This window comes from Alligator mississippiensis, chromosome 14 (genome assembly GCF_030867095.1).
Source record: "Alligator mississippiensis isolate rAllMis1 chromosome 14, rAllMis1, whole genome shotgun sequence".
NCBI lineage: Eukaryota > Metazoa > Chordata > Crocodylia > Alligatoridae > Alligator > Alligator mississippiensis.
The window spans coordinates 9,405,452-9,425,771 of record NC_081837.1 but is presented as its reverse complement, the minus strand read 5'-3'; the positions used below and the strand labels follow the sequence as shown (position 1 = coordinate 9,425,771).

Here is a 20,320-nt window from a genome sequence, read left to right as displayed (position 1 = left end):
GATCTCTTGGTCTCTCTCTGCTTCAGTCTTCAAATACCAGTCAAGATTGTTTCAGAGGATGGAGCTATTTGCCTTTGGTTTACTTATTTTGGCTTACTGATCACTTCAAACACTGCCTGGATTGCATTTGGTCCTTAAGTCAAACAAGCGATGTTTAATCAAACTACTGATTTAATCTATAATCCCAAATCTCCTTGTCCACCACTTGGGTTCCCTTATCTGTGGGCTCAGTATGAATCCTGCAGCAGGTTGCTGACTGACATATTCCTGCTCCAAAGCCTATTGAAGTACATAGAGAGGCGCTGATTAATAACCATTGCCATAGGTCTGCATGTTAAGAGAAATTGAAAAAAAACCCTCAATGCACTCATAAAACTGCAGCATTTATTCTTCTTTCAAGAGTAAAGCAGTAAGACTGCAGAATCAGGAGCCTCAGAAATTATAATTACGGTTTCAAATTTCTCTTAGTTGTAGTATTCTATAAAAGCATACAGAGATGTATATATAACAATCAAATGCTTTTTAAAGGAAAAGTGGTCTAAGAAAAGACAGAGGTTCAAACAACGATGCACTATTTTCGCTCAGCTAAAAAAGTCCAGTGATCCCGCTGAGAGGTGAGTATATTTAGAAATATCTGCTCAGAACTTCAGAGGTTCAGCAAGATTATATGGCATTCGAGCAAACAATAAGCACAGACAGGTTGGCTAGAGTGCATTTAAAGAGAGGGTTTCTACTTTTCCCAAATATTTATTTAGGCATCCGTGAAACTGTAACTATTTGTACCTCACCTTTGCAAGCACCCAGAATTAAAGTTATTTTCATCCTATGTGGGTAAATCTTTGGGCGCTGTTTAGAACTACTCATTAGCAGAAAGTACTCTCACTTAATCCTCCCATTTTCTTTACCTTTCCCCACCTCTCTCTTTACCGGGATAATTGGCTACAACAATATTCCCTGAAAGGCAAAGTTTGCCTTTACTGTATTGCACTAGCAAATTTAAATAGCAGCAGAGAAGCTAGAAAGTCACTGCTTTGCCATCCCTATCCATCATGCTTTGATCTACTAATATTAATTTTCACATTTTGCATCTGCTTACAGGGAGCAGAGTTACAGACATGAAGAAGGAAGGGAAAGATTTATAAATCTGAAGTCCCCTTTTCTTTTTTGGAAAGAGGACGAATATGCCTATGTTGCACTTTGTCTGCTATTCAGCAGTAACAATGCATTTCAGACTTAATTTCCATATTCTCAGCTTGTGGCAGGCAGGTCAGTCATTCAGCATTGTTATGTGTTCTTTACTTGCTAATCTAGATTTCAATGATATTCAACCGATGTAAACTGGTAAAACTGCCCTGGCTTCAGTTATTGCCGCAGTTTACAGAGGCTGAAGATCTGGTCTGGTGTATATATAAGTAGATCTTCACGTCAATAAAGGCAGCTAAAATCTATGTTCATCTCCTATATCACCTGTACTAGTGCTGTAACAGTGTGGGAACTGCTATGAGCACCAGTTAAATTCTGTTGTTATGTGTACTGCAAGATCGCCTAAAGACCCCAATTGAGTTCAAGCTACAGATTGTACAAAGTCATTTAGATCTGGGCCTGCAGCTCTGGTTCCAGTAGTTTTGCCCATTCTGCACTATAGGGGTGAACCAGGGAAGTGGGACCCCCCTGCTTATCTATCATCTGCTTTCTTTCAGTTGCCCACTTCGCAAGCCCACCTTCAGCATTATAAATCTTTGGGGCAGGCTTTGGGGTTATGCTGTCTTCACTTGACAAGGCCTTAGTCAGGTTCTGGGCAGTCATGGAGGCCCGGTATCCCACAGTGCAGTAGCAGATAATGCGTTTATGTTGATTATGCTCTGAAAGAGAGAAGAGAAACAAGAAACAAACAAAAATTGAATGAAAAGTTATGTCTAAACTGCAAGGATTTGCTCATTATCCTGGTATAGGCAACTCCAAATGAGGAAAACTCAAGCCTTCCAAAATCATGAGGTTGGCTTCAAAGGTATCAAGGATGCTTAAACCTGAATTGACTTGCTGGTTTTGAACCTTTAGGGGGTCAGCCAGGATGGCTAGAAACTAAAAAAAAATAACTAAAAGTTCAGATTCTTTTGTATTCACTTGACTCCAGGAACTGGGGTTTTATGGAAAGCATTTGTTCCCATGGGTTGGCAAAACTGCTGTTACTATGAATATCTTGTGAACAATCACGACATATGCACAGACATAGACCAGGGCCTCTATTCAACAGTTTAAACTGAAAACATAGATGGGTCACTCGGACACAGTAGCGTAACCAGGGGTGGCAAGCAGAGCACTGGCTTAGAGGGCCCCGTGAGTCCGTGCAACAGGCAGATGTCCCTACCGTTTTGCACACTACAGCTGATCCTTCTCTTGCTGCTGAATTCTCTGCTGCCCTCTCGCTGCCAGCAACAGCAATGTGCAGCACTTGGTAGTGCCAGAAGTGATGGCAGCGGCAGAAGTAGCCGGGTTTGACAGTGCCCTCCAGGTTTGGGAAATGCTTTTGTGCTCCCCCATTCTGGGCTGGCTAAGCTTTGACAAGCTTGTCTGGTATTTCCACCATCCAACAAGCTAAGCACTTCTGAAAATCTGTCCTGTGTTACTGTTGCTCATTTGAATATTCTGCCCTTAAAGTAGCCTAAAACCTGCGTGCGACAACATTGAGAAATTTCTGCTGAGACGGCGCATATACCTTGAGAGAGCTGCTTCTGCAGGAGTTCTTGTGGAGCATTGGTCTGAGGGTCAATTAGGATTGCCCCTGGCAGGTGGCTGACTTCATATTCAGCTGGACTCCGGGTGTCCTAAGAACAGAACACTGATCAATCTTTAATCAGCTATTACTCATTAAAAGAAAACCTAAGATAGCTGATAAGTAATATTTGCTTTGTCATCAATCCCATTTTAGAGAAGGGATGTGCTTACGGAGTAGTGGTCTATATGATGGGCTGAATCAGGCTACTTTAATGTAGTGCCACCAAATGCAGCCACCTTTTGAGGATGAAGGCAGCACCCCACCATCTACCGTCCACTGAGCAGAATGGAAAATTTGACTAAGTGTAGTAAATCATTACTTTTATGCAGAGTGCCATTAGATCTGCAACAGCTACCATCCTAGAGAAAACAGGATGTTGCTTAAGATCTCATCTGCAAGATCTTAATACAGTTCATCTACCTCAGAAGCTGCTAAAGAAGACTGCTGTCATTCAAACCAGCGATCCCAGGGACTCTATGTATTTATTACACAGTTCTTGGATCCCAGCTCATCCTGTTAATTGAAGCATCGTCACTGTCTCTCCACATGATCGCCTAAAAACTCCGACTTGTCATTATCTATGTTAATCGGTCCTGAAACGCTTTATCCATACAATGTAAGACAGAATTTGTGCAGACTGTAGAACATCCTGCTTCAAATATGGTTAAATAATAGAGAACAGGGTATATATTATGGTATATTTATAACAAACCAGCACAAAGTCTGCAATTTTTTACTCCAGCTCTGTAATTGTAACTCAATAGAAGCAAGATCATAGTTATCACTGACTGACACGATTGTTAGAGCATATTTAATTAAAGGCTTAACTGTTCACTTGAGTTCTATTTTTGAGGTCAAGGAACTGGCAGGTAACATGCATTTCAAAAGCCCATCCTGTGATAGCTTTTGCTAAAACAATCTTCATCTGGAGCTTATCAGACCCAGCTCTGAGGAAGCTTCAAGTCTTGTTGTCGAAAAGACAGGGATTTTGTGCCTTTTTTTTTCAAACACAGGATCATGCGCTCATATAACTGGGACTTTCCAATTTCAGAAAACTAAGGGGAATGAGAAGTGATTCTGAGATTAAATATCATGCTTCATATTTCAAAGTAGGGGCATCATGGACAAAGCTGGTAGAGTCTGATCTATTCTTTGTAACACTCTCTGTGAACTTGGTGAATATAAGGGCAGGCTGGAAAACACAAAACACCCAGAACAAGTTTTATAGAATTCTCACTAGAAAATGAAACTTGTCAGTAAGTATTCACTATGAAAGACAGCAGAGTGGTCTTACAGTCTGCTTTTATTAAGCTGGAAGGCAGTGATTTCTGTCCCTATTTCATAAAAAAACATGCTGAGAAATGACTTTGGGATGAATAAGCATTAGGGAATGCTGTTTCTGTTGTTTTCAACAAGATGGAGGGAACAATCAATTTATAACTCATTAAAAGAAAACCTAAGATATCTTAGGACCCTACTTTAAAAAATGCAGCATCTTTAATCTCAGAATCACTTCTCATTCCCCTTTGTTTTCTGAAATTGGAAAGTATCAGTTATATGAGCGCATGTCCCTGTGTTTGAAAAAAAAGCCACAAAATCCCTGTCTTTTGGACAACCAGATGTGATGAAGCTTCCTCAGAACTGGGTCTAACAAGCTCCAGATGAAGATGGTTTTAGCAAAAGATATCACAGGATAGGCTTTTAAAATGTATGTTACCTGTCAGTCCCTTGACCTCAAAAATAGAATGTATTTATTCATATAATAACTTATATCACGTATAAGAACTTAACTAAATATGTTCTGCATGGATTAGCCTGAGCTCATACATGGTAACTGAAACAGGCCCTGCTCCAGTCTATAGCAAAGCTTCCGTGGACTTCAGTCAGGGTTGGATTTCACCTGTGGGATTCAGCAAGATCTCTTGCTATGTCTTTGCATATCACTAAACAGAAGAGTTATATTGACCTGGGAGGAACTCAAGTTTTGTTGCCACTTGGTGCTGTGGCAATTACATACGAGAGCTATGTGTCCTTGCTATAATGCAATTTAGACTTCTACAGGTTTTAATTTCTATAGAGCACTGAACTTAGCTTTCTACCTGCTTGTTAAATACGTGGCACAGAGAAGGCACTCTAGGACCAAAAATTCACAGCAAACAGTATTTAGCACCTTCGAAGGGTTTGAAGCACCCAGGTCTGCAGCCTCTACTTACACATATACTTCCATTGATCTGGCATGAGCAACAACTGAGGCACTGGATTTCAAATGATAAGACTGATATAGGGTATGTATGTAGATGGAAAAACTGAGTTTAATTTATCTTTTAAAGTCACATGGAGTTTCCATGTCAGCACTTAAAATTCCTGGTTCACAGTCGCACGTTCAGGCCTCTCATACCTATATAGTTACACTGATTTTTATTTCAAAATCTTTTCCCAGAACATGTAACCTTTGTTCTTTTCCTGTGACTTTTTGATTTGTTCCCAGCTTTGATAGCCCAAAATTGAGATGCATGACTCAATCTGGGCAAAACTACATGGTAATTTCATTCCTCTGACCAACCCATCTGAAGGGTCTTCTTCTCTGAAGTCATTCCTGGGAGAGGAATCACATTTCAGAATAGAAAAGCTGACACGTGGGATCTGTCTGATCTCTGCTTTTAGCCCGGAGTCTGTGTTTACCGGGGAGTGACTTCGTACTTTTCTATGTGATAATGGTAGTATTCCACGACCACTGAAACCTCATCTGAAAAAAGCAACTCTATTATATTAAAAAAAGCTAAGAACAAGTCATTTTTGGACACTTTCATAATCCAATTCCCAGGAGGAAGAAAAAAATCCATGTTAGATAGAAATAGATGAGATTATAGAAAATTGCTAGCTAAGACACTTAACATATTTTAACATACAAAATTAGCAATGTGATATCAGTTACAGGTTCTAGGTGAGTCTGTATATAGCTTTGTTGCTGTGGAGGCATCCAATATGATGACAGTGGGACTCATGAAATCAAAGTAGCGTGACAGCATTATACCATGGAGGTAGATTTTTTGCCCAGACATGAAGAACATGCATGGCAATAGTAGGCAGAACTGTAACTTTTGGAATAAGTGTGCAACCTCAGAAGCTGGGCTCCTGTGCAGGATGCTGGTGCAACTGTGCAGCTTCATTCTGCTCTTTCAGAGAATTTCATGTATTAATGGTCTGGCTATGACAAAGCTCTGAGGAATACAGCATTCGCTGCAGAGACTGGTTGACCTTCACCGTTCACGTTCATTTAGGAACAGGCTGGAGGACCTGGCTGCTTTTAAACAGGGATTTACAGCTACTTGAGATCCCACCCTTTCTCTCCTCTTACGTCCAAACTGGACGCTGTCAACCATGGTTGGTGCAGCATCAGCTTGTAATAAATTGATGTCTTGCAAATACTAGATAAATCTTTCATCTATCTACAAACACATCTGTCTGGGAAACTGGGCCTAGAACCCTGATCCCATAAATCCAAAGATATAGGTCACCTTATCTGGCCTCAGTTTCCATCCAGGGACTGAATATATACCCTTTGTAACTCTACTTTTTTCCTGGAAAACAATCTGCTGATACTATGCATCATTAAATCTCAGATACTAAGTTTGGGCTGGGTGGGATCTGGGCTGTGAGATCTCCAAGAAAAATCCAGATGTTACAAAAAGTGGTGTTTTGCCAGTGCCCACAATGCTAGAAGTATTAGTGGCAATTTAAATGCAGAAATGATCACACCCAGGCTATCCCACCACTTAATCTAGCACTGATGCTGCTTCTGTGGTAAAACAATGTGAAAAATCTAAGTGTAGTCTCACACATAGCGGCCACTGACATATACCAGAAATGAGGTTAAGTAGGTGCTGCTTTTCTATGGTAGTAAACACCCTAAAATACCTTTATGTAAGAGACTTGTTTTCTCAAAGAATCCCAATGCAAAATGCTGACGTAAAGTACACGGGTGTATGTTGTAGCCGTGTTGGTCTAAGGACATAGGCAGACAAGGTTCCTTGGGTGAATCTGATATCTTTTATTAGACCAACCTAAATAGTTGGAGAATAGTTGTAAAGTACAAAAATTCTACATGGACAATGAGGTTATGCAAAATTTGTTAAACACACGTTTTGGGGGTGTTGGTTGTAGCGGTGTTGGTCTAAGGACACAGATGAGGTTCTTTGGGTAAATATGATATCTTTTATTCGACCAACTCAATAACTGGAAAAATTATTCCTTGCAAGCTTTTGGGCGCACATGCCCTTTTTCAGGCACCGGGAGAGTTTGCTGAGTATTTGTGTTTTTGACACCATTCCCCCCCCCTCCCCCACCCCCCGTCGGATACTCACTGCCATGAATTTGCATTGCACAGACCTGCGTTTTGCATGTTGGCTTCTGTTCTACCCAGGAGAGCGCACACAACACCAGCAGATCCGCCCTATGCCTGAAGAAGGCTGTTTGTACCTGAAAACTTGCAAATTTTCCCAAGTATTTAGTTGGTCTAATAAAAGATGTTGCATCTACCCAAAGAACTTTGTCTTAAACACACACACACATGCACACGCACACACGCTGACATCTTAAAATGAAGAAGAGTGACCAGGACACCAATGCATGTTGTTTTTAATTGCAGACAAGTTGCTTTTAGGCAATGCAATGGATCACTTACCAGAATGAGCAATTCCTCTGGGTTGTTTTCTATCCAACTTTGTAACGTCTCTGTGGAAACGGTTTCGACTTCTGGAAATGATTCATGGACCCACTCGGTGGCTAAGCTCCTCATTTCTTTGGGATCGCTTACACGACCCACCTTTTGCAGAAATGTTTCTGCCATCGTCCTTGCAGCTTTAAACAGCTGGAAAGAAAAAGCTAACTAAAATCTCTTGGTTTATTCAGCAGATACTGGGTCACCTGGTACGTTTTGATACGAGTAAACACGGGGCAGAACCTTAACCCTTCTCATCGGTCACGAGGGATAGACGTGATCACACGGTATTTGTTATGTTTCTTCAGAAAATATATAATATCAAAATCTGCCCCTGTAAGTTGTAACGGTGAAACAAATGTTTTGCCTGGCTATGGGGTTGTTTTTTTGGGGTTTTTTTGACAGAAAATGTCTCAAATGTTTGGCAAGCCCATTGGAAAGCATGCAAGTCAAGTCCACGGTGTGCACAGAGAGGCTGTTGAAATAAAGCTGAACTTTGATCGCTGAAACTGTGCTGCCGGCGTGTTTCTCACCCCCCGGATCGCAACCCCAAAGTCCAGCTTTCTGCCGTCTGCTTTACTGCGGCGCGTCTGACTCATTTCGTGGCCTCACGCTTGATCTTTCCCTGGGGTAAGGGGGAAAGGACGCTATAAGGGGGAAAGGACATTGCCTCCCGCATACCACGGGTTTCTCTCGGGACGGGAAACCCTTCAACAACGACAAACAGTTTTTACAAAGGATGGTTGTTTTGGAAGTTTTAAAAACCGCGTTGGCTTGCAAAGCACGCGCCGCTCCCACCGCGGTGAAACACACTAGTAACCCCCTCATCGCTGCCATTGGGAAGGATTCAGCTAGGGATAAGAGGGACGTCATAACAGAGCGCGAGTGACGTCACGGGCCGGGCGAGCCCCGCGGCGCGCTCCTAGGGGCGGAGCGGGGCCCTGTTACCCGGGAAACCGTGCGAGGCCACGTCTGCGCCGGCGCGGCGGCTCCCGCCATGCATCGCGGGCGGGCCGGCGAGCGACTTCCGGGTGGGGCGGGGCGCCGCCATCTTGTATCCGCGGGGCCCGATCCGCTGGGGTCGTCATGGAGACAGGTGAGGGTCGGGCTCTGTCGCTCCCGCCCCAACCACAACCACAACCACAACCCCTATTCCGATGCCGCCGGTGGCTGCTGCTGCTGCACGGCCCTACCTGGCTGCGGGAGCGGGGTCCCGGCCTTGCTTTTACGCTGCTGTGGCGGGAGCCCTGGAGGGTCCCGGGGAGCGGGCGGGCGGGGTTTGGCCCTCGCGGGCAGAAGTGGATCCAGGGCGGCCGGCCCGCCCGGGGGGGCCTCGGCCTGCAACGGCTTGTGCTGGGGGGGCGGTGTGTGAGTGTGCGCACAGGCGTGCATCCCTATATGGATGCACACGGCCCGTGCACCCCTATTTATAGCTACACGCAGGCGTGCGCATCCCCAAATATAGGTGTATGCTTCGTACACACACACACACACACACAGATACACCCCCCGACTTCCAGCCCCACACCCCCCTACATACAGATAGATACACCCCCCCTCCCCTACATACAGATACCCCTACTATATACAGACCCCCCCCATGTACAGATCGATACACACATACAGATAGACACACACACGTGCCAGGTGCTGTGAAATGAGCCTCAGCTTCCAAAAGCCAGTGCTGTGTCTGCTTTGCTCTGTGTGTATAGATGCTTTGGTTAGTCTGTGATGTTCAAGGCTACCCTTGGTTTTCTGACTCAAGATGGGGCTGCGGGGTGGGCATCAGCAGTGCTGGGGAGGGGGTGGCTATGTGGATTTTGGGGTGGCTGTAGCCCACCCCTCCCTGTATTGCTGCTTCTCACCCCACCCCCACCCACCCCAAGTGCAGTGCCCCTCCGAAGAGGCTGGTGCAGCCCCTGGCCTCCAGAGCCTGCCCTCACCGTGCACACAAATCCAGGGGGCCACATCCCCCCCCCCCCCCCCCGATGAGGCGTCTGTGGCTCCACCCCACTCCCAAGGTTGCATTCACTGTCCTGGCTGGTCAGCCCCTGCCCCTGCCCCACTCCTTCCCTCACTGTGGAGACCTTAATCTGCCCCCCTGACCCCCCTCCCCGACTTCCTGACAGTATCAGGTTGGTATCGGCCGATATGGCTGGTTAATAATCAGCCGTTGGTATCAGCCAAAAAAATCTTTATCAGTGCAGCCCTACTCAATTTGTTTAGCTTATCTTGGAGAAGGTTAAGAGCTAATTTGATGGTGGTCTGTGTCAGTCCGGCAGAAAGAGACCTAGTGTTTTGTCAGGCAAAGCTAGGTAAATTAAACTCGTAGTAAAGTGTACCCTTTATTAATTAATTGTTGCTATAGTTAACATAAAGGTTCCCTATTGGCTGAGGTCTTTAAATCGGTGATTTTCAACCTTTCTAGACTCAAGGTACCCTTTCATAACTTCTGTGAATTGCACTGCACCCCACTTCAAAAACTAATTTATTTCAGGTCTTATCTCCCTGCAGAGGGACATGGCATTGGGGGTGGGGGAGTGGCTGAGTCTTTAGTCTGAGTTTATCTACTCATCTCCTCACATCTCATTGTCACCCTTCAAAGAGTCATCCCCCCTTGAGATGAGAATCACTGCTTTAAATCAAAACTGGTCTCTTTCCAGAGTAACCCATGTCTCAAGCTCTTGTTAAAGTCTTGGTGCAAAATTAGAGAGTGAGGTTTTCATGTCATGCAGGTAAGAGGTAAAAAATTGCTAACATTCAAAGGGAAAACTAAATGCAGCTTTCATTAGCCCCTGGTTCTGCATTGTGGTCAGTCAGTAGTCATTTTTCCCTTTCAATTTCAAGGCCACACACGATTCTTTTGACACAACTTTTAAAAACTGGCAAGAGCCATTTTTCAAAACGAATCTGAATCTTTTTGGGGAATACATTGCTTGTTTCTTACTGTCTCAGATAGTTGAGCAACATAATCTGACATCAGATCCTTAATAGCTTTTTCCTAGTTATGGTCTTTGTAGATTGAGCTTCCTTTTTCTGATCTACTTCCTCTGTTTCAGATGATACTGGAAATCGACTTCGCTTCCAGCTAGAGTTAGAATTTGTCCAGTGTCTGGCAAACCCAAATTACCTCAACTGTAAGTAGTTGAAATTTCAACTGTGGGTATGTGAAAAATTAATATTACAGTAGAAGTCCTGTTATCCATCATTTTACTAACCAGAATACTCTGTTAACCGGAATTTCGGCCAGCCAGCCAGACACGGTGCTGGGGTGGGGAGGGAAGCTCGCACGTGGTGGCCGCCACTGCTACTGCCACCACCCAGTGCTGCCAGCACTTTGTGTTTGGTCGAAACATCCACCCTGTGCTGCCACCACCACCTCCTCCCTGCATTGCGTCTGGCCAAAATGTCCACCCTGTGCTGCTGCCACCCTTACCCCACCCCCCTGGCCAAAAACTGTTGGCCTCAGGTAACCAGAATTTTTAGATACCCAGCACCTCCCCATTCCCCACTTGTGCTGGATAACAGGGCTTTTACTGTTGTTAACTGTATTTCCTATTCTTGGAATGCATAATAGAGGGAAGGGGAGCAATACAAAAAAAGGGGGCTGAATTATTTAACCTAGTGATAATATGAAGTTTGCTTAATTCATAAAATTCCTTTGGCCAAGTAGGAATGGGTTTTTTATTAATAGGCAATGTTCTATTTTGTGTAACAATTACTTTAATTTATGAACTGCATGCAGGTGCCTTGGTAATAGATGCCAATATGAATATCTAAGTAAATTGCTAAAAGCCATGGGAATATATCAAGGAGACATTTTAAATGTATCCATGGGGATAGTGTCAACTTGAAATTTTTATTTAAAAATAGTTTCAGGTGCAGGTACTGTACCCACCCTGAAGCTCTCTACCAGTGTTCTATTATTTTACAATCAATATTTCCTAGTTTTAAAACATTGCATATGCTTTTATTACTGGGTAAATGACACACACCAAAAGGGGAAAGTATCAAATTCCCTGTGCCCGGAGTGCTAGCCATATGCAGAATAAACTTACCAGAAACAAGGAATACCTGTTCAGCTTTTCATTACAATTCTGATTTTTGTAACAAGAGTTGATTTAAAAAAAAAAAATAGAAGTACTCTTTTAACAACAGATGCTTCTTCTGGGTGGCGTGTAAATTTGTTTGTGAAATTTTAGCAGTCATTTCCTTTTTTACATTTTTATTTGTTTCTTGTTTTAGTTCTTGCACAGAGAGGATACTTCAAAGACAAAGCTTTTGTAAATTATCTTAAATATTTACTTTACTGGAAGGAGCCTGAATATGCCAAATACCTAAAGTAAGTATTTATATTATTTTGCATTATGCCATATAATAATGTGATAAATACCTTACAATGTGCGCTATATAACAGTACACCGATATTTGATTTTCATGTGTAGTTTTAATTCATGTTTTGATTCACTTGTAATCTAGGCATCAGAACAGCTTGTATATATAATTTTCTGGACAAATGGGTAGGACTTTTCTCACTAGTCCTGCCCTTACTTTGGTATGCTGTATGAACTGCCTTGGCATCTGCTGATAGCTAATATTATTCTTGAACATTTTGGTGCTTTAAAGCATGAGACAGTCTCAAAAAACACATTTGCAGAGTTGTTAAGCAACACCAAAAAAAGTATGAGATTTTTTGCATACTTCTTAATAGCCTTCTCTAAGATTAACAGCTTTAACAACTTTCTGTAAGATTTTGTGAAAGCTGATCTTTCTAGTTCTGTTTTTACACGCACAGTTCAGAAACTGAATACTGTTATTGGCTGGATCCAGATGTGCAGGCATGTGTGGTTTGTGGCACTGCAAGCCTCTTTACAGCGCCACAAACAGCACAAGTTGCACATTAATTTCCAGTGCTGGGGCAAAATTTGCTACCAGGATTTCCCAGTAGCAAAAAAAAAAAAAAAAAAAAAAAAAAAAAAAATCCTGGAAAAAAGCAGTGCAACCTGTGCCAAAGTGGCAAGCACTTTAAGCTGCCTGCTCCCCTGTCTCTGCGCACTGTGGAGCCCCTGTGCTGAGGTACCCTGTGTCTCAGCCAGCCACTCCCCGGGGAAGCAGGCAGGCCTGGGATGGCTTCTCTCCTGTCTCCGCGTGCTTCAGTGTGGGGGCTCCACTGCGCTGAGGCCTATGGAGCCCCTGCGCTGAGGTACACTGTGCCCCAGCCAGCTGCAGAGTGCCTTGATGGGAAGCAGGCAGCCTTCAGCTTGCTGGTTCTGTCTCCACATTCCTCATCATGGGCGGCACCTCTGCACTGAGGCACATGGATCCCCCATGCTTAAGCACACTGTGTCCCAGCCAGCTGCTGCCTGCTCCCCCGCCTTGAGGTACACTGTGCCCCAGCCAGGTGGGGAGTGGCTGGCTGGGGTGTAGGGTGTCTGAATGCGGGGACTCCACAGTGCACACAGATTGGGGAACCTTGGGCTGCCTGCTCCCCCATCCCTGCTCCCTGGCTGGTCGGGGCACAGGATGCCTCAGCACAGGGGGAGGCTAGCCCCTGCTGAGACACTCTGTATCCCAGCCAGCCCTCCCATGCAGCATATGGAGTAGTGAAACAATGTGTCCTGCTGCAAAGCACACGGGCAGGGACATGCACTTTGGCACAAACTACTTGTGGGCACACCCCTGTTTGTGTGTGCCGGGCCATAGAGTTGATGCATAGTAGCTAATACGAACACTGACTGCCCATACAAGTGTAATGCCCAAAGTGAAAATTGTATTGGTATAATGGTTTGATTGGACTCCCTGTTTCTCACTCTGGAGGCTGAAAGTATTGGCAGCATAACTGATATCTTTAGTGTGGTGTGGTTTATAAGAAAGTAAATAAACAGATAAACCTAGAAGCCCTCTATTTGATGGTGGTGCTACTTTTCTTCTGTAAAATAATTCATGTTATCTTAATTCATATTATCATTATGAATGGCTTGAATTCTAATGAGCAGAAGTGCCTCAGATTTTGTAAATATCTGTTTTGGTGGTTTACAACCTTTTCATTTGCGGATCCCTAAAAAATGTAATTGTAAGTTTGGGTATTTGCAAACTTGATCAGTCATCTTTTGCAGACCCCTTACACATAGTCTTTGGACCTCCAGGGGTCCACTGACCACAGGCCAAAAAACATTGATCTACATATTAAAATTGTAAAATAATACATTGGAAATATGTTAGTAAAATGACATATTAGATCTAGCAATGGTCTGCCATGTAAAAGTTTGAATTAAAATACACCTGTTTGTTTTTAATCTAGGTATCCTCAGTGTTTACACATGTTAGAGCTGCTTCAGTATGAACACTTCCGTAAAGAACTGGTAAATGCCCAGTGTGCTAAATTTATTGATGAACAACAGATTCTTCACTGGCAACATTATTCGCGGAAAAGAATGCGTCTTCAGCAGGCACTAGCAGAGCAGCAACAACAGAACAACACTTCAGTCAAATGAAAATTCTGGATAACCTGTGGCAGCATGAACTTCACATTGGTTTATAGTTTGAAGAAAAATAGACTGAATTTTGTAGGTTTGGTCTTAGTGATGTACATAATGTGTGTATGTGAATAGAAAACTTTTTTTTTGGTTATTGAGTGACCTTTTTCTAGGAGCAACTTGTATCCATTTCAGTGCGGTGTAGCTGATATGTATTTTGTAGTAAGGACAAAGTCTTAAGATTAACTGCAGACTTACATCTCTGTTGATGGATCTGCTTTGAAAATTTAATAGAGTTATTTAAGCGCCTATCACGTGGGTATCAAAGCCATGTAATCGCATGTGTTACAGAAAACCTTAATTGTGAACATGCCCATCTTGAAGCAAGGCTGTGGCTATGACTGCTGCTGTACTTTTGTTAATGATTCCTTGTCTAGTGCTGCTGTTTTTACCAACATTTTAACAGAGGAAACCAAATTTACAACAGCTAAAATATTTGTTCGGGGAAGGGAGGTTTCTAGCACTGTTAAGTGTAAAGTTTATCAGTGGAAAAGAGGTGGTGCAGCTACAAAAGAACCGTAATATCTATTCCAGGAAAATTAACGTATTAATTTAGACCGCTAATAGTTGGCAGAATTTATAAAGGCTGCTCTCAGGTAGTTGCTTCTCTGAAGTATGTTGCTGGTATTTCAGAAGGTAGAGAAGCATTTATCTTTAATGCAGCTGGTTTGGGAACCTTTCAGCTTCTTGTAGGTTCAAAGGAGGCAGGCATCTAATAATTGTACATAATAACCCAACTACTGAAGGCAGTTGTCAAGGATTTTATCCTTTTTACCCTGATGGAAGGGTATAACAAGAATTGGAGGAAACTGGTCTTAATCTTAAAAGAGATTTCTCTGTGATGTGATAGAAGCTAGGATGATTCATGGCAAAAGGTGTGAGAGTATTTTGTCTTGCCTAAACTTCTAATGTGTTTGTGCTGTGCAGAACTGGATGGAGCTTTGTTTTGAAGGAAAGGTTAAATGCAGGCTGGATACTTTCCAATGTCTGACTGGCTGTCCTCAGTAACACTCTTACAAAGCCAGAGTAAAATACTGACAACCCATTCTTACATTAGCAATTAACTGAACAAATTTTCAGATTCATTGTGCTATAATGCATATTCCTGTTCCTACCACTGTGGCTCTGTGAAGTGATCTTTGCTCCAAAGAGCATCTCCATATTCAATTTTCTATTCTTTGTTATTCTGCATCATGGAATAACTTATTTTTAATCTTTCAAAATTTTAGTGACCGCAGTATGTAGAACGAGATTGTTGGTCTTGTGTAAGCAGCTTTCTGTGCGTTAGTAAAACAGGCATCCAGTTGCTTCTAGAATAGTGGTGCTCAACCACCAGTCCACAGATCTGCATCATTTTGTCCACTCTTCCTCACAGGTTCAGCAATTTGGGGGCAGAGGAGTAGTGGCAGCATTACTTGCTGCTGCTCTGCTGCCAAATTGCTGGACCTGTGAGGAGCCCTACAGGCTGACTAATGTCACCCTGCACATGGGTTTGGACTGGTCACACCTACAGATCAATCCCATGTGGGATCTGGTTTGTGGGCCAACCTCATGTCACTTGTCTGGACTGCACAGCTATTAAGTTGAGTACCACTGTTCTAGAAAACTCATGCTAGAGCACTAGAGAAAAAAAGTCTGATGGGATAAAAAAATCATCAGTTGACTTTGAGTGAGCTGTCACTTCCTTTATCTATCATGATTTGGGGCATAAGCTTATTAACAGTCAAGGTTCACAGTCTTGCTGATTATTCATTTTTTAATTTCAAATAGCTATATTGTGCTCTCCAGCTGTATCTAGGCACCCTGACTATTTCAATAAATTAATCTTGAGTGTACAACTATAGTATGTTTTCATGATGCGGGGTAGTATCATACTTAGTACCATGGAATGAATTCTAGAGGAGCTATGCAGTGTTTCTGCAGAGTAGGCTGCTCTCCCCTTGCATTTTGACTTAATTGTATTCCTTTCCTTTAATAACTGTAACTCAGTTTTTTAAGTAGAGAATCTATAAGCAAATTTCTTGGGGAAACTCTTTTGAGAAGATCATCAAGGAGCACACCTGTGATGGGCCAGCAGCAGAGATGATGCTCAAGGGCAACCAGCACAGTTTCATTAGGGGCAGGTCCTGTCAGATCAACCCGATTGCCTTCTACGATCAGGTCACAAAAGCATTGGATGCAGGTATCGCGGTGGATATAGTCTTTCTGGACTTCAGCAAGGCCTTTGACACTGTCTTCCACCCCATTTCATAAAAAAACTAGGTGACTGTGGCATTGATGCCTACAGTCAGATGGATTGCAAATTGGCTGAAGGGTCGTATTCAGAGGGTAGTGGTGGACGGGTCTTTTTTGACCAGAAGGGCTCGGGCCTTGGGCCCGCACTGTTCAATTTCTTTATTAGTGACTTGGATGACGGGATAAAAAGCTGCCTGTTTAAATTTGCTGATGATACCAAGATTTGGGGTAAGGTGGGCACGCTAGTAGGGAAGGACAGATTACAGCAGGACCTGGACAGGTTACAGGGGTGGGCTAACAAAAATAGAATGGGTCTCAATACTGACAAGTGCCGGGTGCTGCAGTTGGGCAGTGGGAACCAGCAGCACACTTATAAGCTGGGAAACTCCCTTCTTGAGAGCATGGTGGCAGAAAGAGATCTTGGAGTCATTATTGACTCCAAGATGAACATGGGCCGAAAATGCGAGGTCACAGTCAGTAGGGCTAACCGTACCTTGTCATGCATCCACAGATGCATTTCAAGCAGGGCCGAGGTGATCCTCCCCCTCTATGTGGCACTGGTGAGGCTGCAGTTGGAGTACTGCGTCCAGTTCTGGACGCTGCCCTTCAGGAGGGATGTGGACAGTACTGAGAGGGTCCAGAGGAGGGCTACCCGCATGATCCGGGGACAGCAGGGCAGACCCTATGAAGAGGCTACGGGACCTGAACCTGTTCAGCCTTCACAAGAGAAGGCTGAGGGGGGACCTGGCAGCCATCTATAAACTCACCAGGGGGGACCAGCAGGGCTTGGGAGAGGCTCTGTTCTCCCTAGCGCCCCATGGGGTAACAAGGGATAATGGCCATAAATTGTTAGAGAGCAGGTTTAGACTAGACATTCGAAGGCACTACTTCACAGTCAGGGCGGCTAGGATCTGGAACCAACTTCCAAGGGAAGTGGTGCTGGCTCCTACCCTGGGGGTCTTTAAGAGGAGGCTTGATGTCTACCTGGCTGAGGTCATTTGAGCCCAGTTTTCTCTCCTGCCCAGGGCAGGGGGTCGGACTTGATGATCTACAAGGTCCCTTCTGACCCTACTTCTGTGAATCTATAAAGTTGGTAAAGTTACTGTATTTGTGTGTATTACTGCTTAATGTAACTGTTCTTGTAAAAGAATGAGCTACAGTTTGACTTTTACTCCAAAACAGCTAGTATCTGACTATGGTCACAAGTCTTATTAACCAGGTTGATTAACTCCTTGGTTAAAAGCTATTTGCATGTCATTACACTGAACAGGGGAAAAATAGTTAATTTTGTACATTCACCATTTGGGAAGTGAAACCATATAGGGTTAAGTGTTTTCTGCCTATTTCTCAGACATCTCTTATATATAGCAAGCCATATAATTAACATTACTTTTTCCAAAGAGACTGATACATGGGTTGTTGCAAATGAATTTAATTCAGCAAAAGCATAGATTACAGTTCCTTAGTGTTTCACATTCCCCTCACATGATCTGCACCCAGAATTTCATGATGTGTGTTTTGGCCAGCAGATGAAATTGACTCTGTAAAATCTACTACAGTCAGAAGATACAAACATCCAGTTTCTAGATAAATGATTGACTACTGAAGAGTCCAGACTTAATCTTCAGTAAACAACATGCGAACAAGGTCTGCCTTAAAACATTCCTCTTCTACCAGCTTCTGAGGCTGCAAAAGAGAATTCAAATTTATCTTTCCAGAAAAGGTAAATTAAAGACATTTTGAACAAGTTCCTTGCACAACAGAGGTATTTACTAGCTACGCATGAAGACTACTGTAGTGTTCCATAAGCTGGGTTTCCTTCCGCTTTGTCTAAACTATATAGGGCATGCAGAGATCCTTTCCTTACAAAGTTAAAATACCTTCATGTTTGCTATTCACCAGCTTCCCTGCTAGTCTGTTTTTAAATATGCTGGTTTACAAAGTACAAATGTTCAAGATGCCATTCCTTCAGATTCACACAATTTAGAGTTAAACCTTAACTTGCCAGAGAATGATCTTGTTTGTTGGTTTACTGTGCCGGCATTTTAGCTCTGGAGATCACTTTTAATCAGCTTCGGTCAGAAGTAGTAATTTTGTTATCACTTGTTCTACTTCAAGAGCATCTAGTGGCTTATCTTGTCTAGAGAGGAGGAACTGAACTGCATATTATAGATTGGAAAGCTACCTTAATTCTTCAGCTGGTTCAAAACCCTTCTGAAAATCTGGCCACAATTGTGGATGCTCCGCTACACTGAGTATGAATGAGCTTTAGTAGTTTCTCCATGATCACTAGTACAAGCAGAACTGCAGAAAGAGGAACAGTCTCTACTGACAGATATTGAAACAGTGAATTAGCTGCAGGGGAGGAGATTAAAGTGTTCTTAACTGTTTGCTCTGCTTTAGACAATTCCACAGAACACCGGAAGTGTTGTGTGCAGAACACGTAGTTCAAACTGACAAGATCTAACAGGTTTTCACTTAAATGTGGCATAAATTCAACCATGTCAGAGAAAGTACTTACAGTCCCATATTTAAGTAGTGTAGGCACTCCAGTTAATTTCAGATTCTTTCTGAACTCGTTGTTAGGATCTTTCCAGCTGTTTAGAAAAAGAACGATTAGCTAAAGTTTTCTAACATTCCATCTGCTATTGAAACAAAAGGAGTTTCTGTTTTCTTGGCGCGCTGCCTGATTTGCATATCGCTAGTATACAGAACGAGCCCAAAAGACCGCAGTGGAGCACCCTCTGCAGGTTTAAGCCATCATAAAGTGCAAAGCTCATACAGGCAGTCCTCGACTTATACGTTTATAAATTGACACCCTGTTTCAACTTCATGACGCTTGATCCGATGTGACGCCACGCCAGTGAATAAGTTTGCTGTGTCACTCATCTCCCTGGAGACCATCTGAACAAACTTCCTTGGATGCTTTCTTTAAGAAAACAGATGAGACTCCAGAAAAACCTGCAGCCAAGACTCCTGAGAAGGCTCCACCCAAGAGCCCTTCAAAGCGTCCAGCAAAGTCGCTTCAAAGAAGTCCTTCCAAATCAATATGACTGCTATTTACAATATAAATACATTAACGTAGCTACATTACTCATCAATAATTTATTGAGTACAAAATTCTGGGGTGTTTTTGGTGACAATAGGGTATCAGGCCTTGGTTCAGGAACCAATCCCCCATTTATAATATTGCTGCTTATGAGAAAATCGGTTCCGAGTTACATTTTGACTTAAGACGCGGTTTTCAGGAACCGATTGTGTCGTAAGTCCGAGGACTGCCTGCGCTCCTATTAGGATAAAAAGCCAAGAAGGCGTAACTTTTCAAGTTCAATTGCGTTGCATTACTTTAGAGGTACGGTCCTACATTATAAAAGGAACTGATTTTTGGCAGTTTGTCGTGACGAAGATACAGATCGTTAACTCGAGGCCTACACCAGCCCAGGGCTTGAGAGAAGAAAGACACCTCTGGGACCGAGTGGGTGTGTTTCGCCTAACGCCCTGGCTATCCGGGCACAAAGCAGCAGGGGCGGTTAGCAGGAAGCACCGGTACTCACTAGGCTCTGTCTCCCACTTGACAGTAGATGAATATGGATCCCTCCGGCATGTTGTGCAGTTCGCCCCGTATCACCGGTTCAGCTAAACGGTATTATTGAGAGCGTTAATGTCCCACCTCTGAGATAAAACCGCTCCTATCGCCAGCGAGCCCGCCTGTCCGCCTCCCGCTCCAGACAAACCGGTCCCCCGGGAAACAACCCTCTAGACCCTCGGGTGCGCATCACCCGTCCACGCTGCGTGTGCAGGGACCCGGCATCCCCTCCCCTCCCGCCGTACTGCTGGCGCAGGGGGCGAGAGCCGGGCGGGCCTCACCCGTGACGCAGTCCGGGCACCAGCTGTGGCCCGCGGCGTCCTTGTCGCCGCTGAAGAGCACGAAGATAGGCCGGCCGTGGTGCTGCTGCGCCGTCCGCGCGAACTCCGCGTAGCCACGCACCGGCTTCTCCTCCCAGCCCATGGCGCCCGATTTGGTCGCCCGCGGCACCCGTAGCCGCCGCTCCC

The 20,320-nt window shown here is 43.8% G+C and overlaps 3 protein-coding genes across 4 annotated transcripts; 1 reads left to right on the top strand and 2 right to left on the bottom strand.

The window, feature by feature from the left end:
- Positions 1-370: 370 nt before the first annotated feature.
- LOC132244834 (uncharacterized) lies at positions 371-8,772 on the bottom strand. 2 transcript variants are annotated; one of them, XM_059717361.1, is made up of 4 exons: positions 8,690-8,772; positions 7,461-7,646; positions 2,717-2,825; positions 371-1,862 (listed from the first exon to the last, which is right to left on the bottom strand). In XM_059717361.1, the coding sequence occupies exons 2-4, from the start codon at positions 7,623-7,625 to the stop codon at positions 1,591-1,593; spliced, it is 546 nt and encodes a 181-aa protein (XP_059573344.1). In that variant the 5' UTR covers positions 7,626-7,646; positions 8,690-8,772; the 3' UTR covers positions 371-1,590. The 2 variants fall into 2 exon arrangements, with proteins under 2 accessions (XP_059573344.1, XP_059573343.1); XM_059717360.1 differs by lacking the exon at positions 8,690-8,772 and adding an exon at positions 8,178-8,349.
- Positions 8,493-15,870, top strand: MED31 (mediator complex subunit 31). The gene is made up of 4 exons (XM_006274021.4): positions 8,493-8,592; positions 10,556-10,633; positions 11,742-11,838; positions 13,798-15,870. The coding sequence occupies exons 1-4, from the start codon at positions 8,583-8,585 to the stop codon at positions 13,988-13,990; spliced, it is 378 nt and encodes a 125-aa protein (XP_006274083.2). The 5' UTR covers positions 8,493-8,582; the 3' UTR covers positions 13,991-15,870.
- Positions 15,871-17,683: 1,813 nt separating this feature from the next.
- Positions 17,684-20,316, bottom strand: TXNDC17 (thioredoxin domain containing 17). Its single transcript, XM_006274009.4, has 4 exons — positions 20,135-20,316; positions 19,822-19,903; positions 18,789-18,864; positions 17,684-17,953 (listed from the first exon to the last, which is right to left on the bottom strand). Exons 1-4 carry the CDS (start codon positions 20,274-20,276, stop codon positions 17,885-17,887), a joined length of 369 nt encoding a protein of 122 aa, XP_006274071.3. The 5' UTR covers positions 20,277-20,316; the 3' UTR covers positions 17,684-17,884.
- Positions 20,317-20,320: the final 4 nt, after the last annotated feature.

Coding starts and splice junctions, on each gene's coding strand:
- LOC132244834 (XM_059717360.1), bottom strand. CDS start 8,333: ATGGCAGCGATGAGGGGGTTACTAGTGTGTTTCACCGCGGTGGGAGCG. Junction 7,647..8,177: donor CGTCCCGAGAGAAACCCGTG/GTATGCGGGAGG, acceptor TTTTCTTTCCAG/CTGTTTAAAGCTGCAAGGAC. Junction 2,826..7,460: donor CAGAGGAATTGCTCATTCTG/GTAAGTGATCCA, acceptor TTCTGTTCTTAG/GACACCCGGAGTCCAGCTGA.
- MED31 (XM_006274021.4), top strand. Junction 10,634..11,741: donor AAACCCAAATTACCTCAACT/GTAAGTAGTTGA, acceptor TTCTTGTTTTAG/TTCTTGCACAGAGAGGATAC. Junction 11,839..13,797: donor GAATATGCCAAATACCTAAA/GTAAGTATTTAT, acceptor TTTTTAATCTAG/GTATCCTCAGTGTTTACACA.
- TXNDC17 (XM_006274009.4), bottom strand. CDS start 20,276: ATGGGCTGGGAGGAGAAGCCGGTGCGTGGCTACGCGGAGTTCGCGCGG. Junction 18,865..19,821: donor CAAGTGGGAGACAGAGCCTA/GTGAGTACCGGT, acceptor TTTTCTAAACAG/CTGGAAAGATCCTAACAACG. Junction 17,954..18,788: donor CACTACTTAAATATGGGACT/GTAAGTACTTTC, acceptor TCTCTTTTGCAG/CCTCAGAAGCTGGTAGAAGA.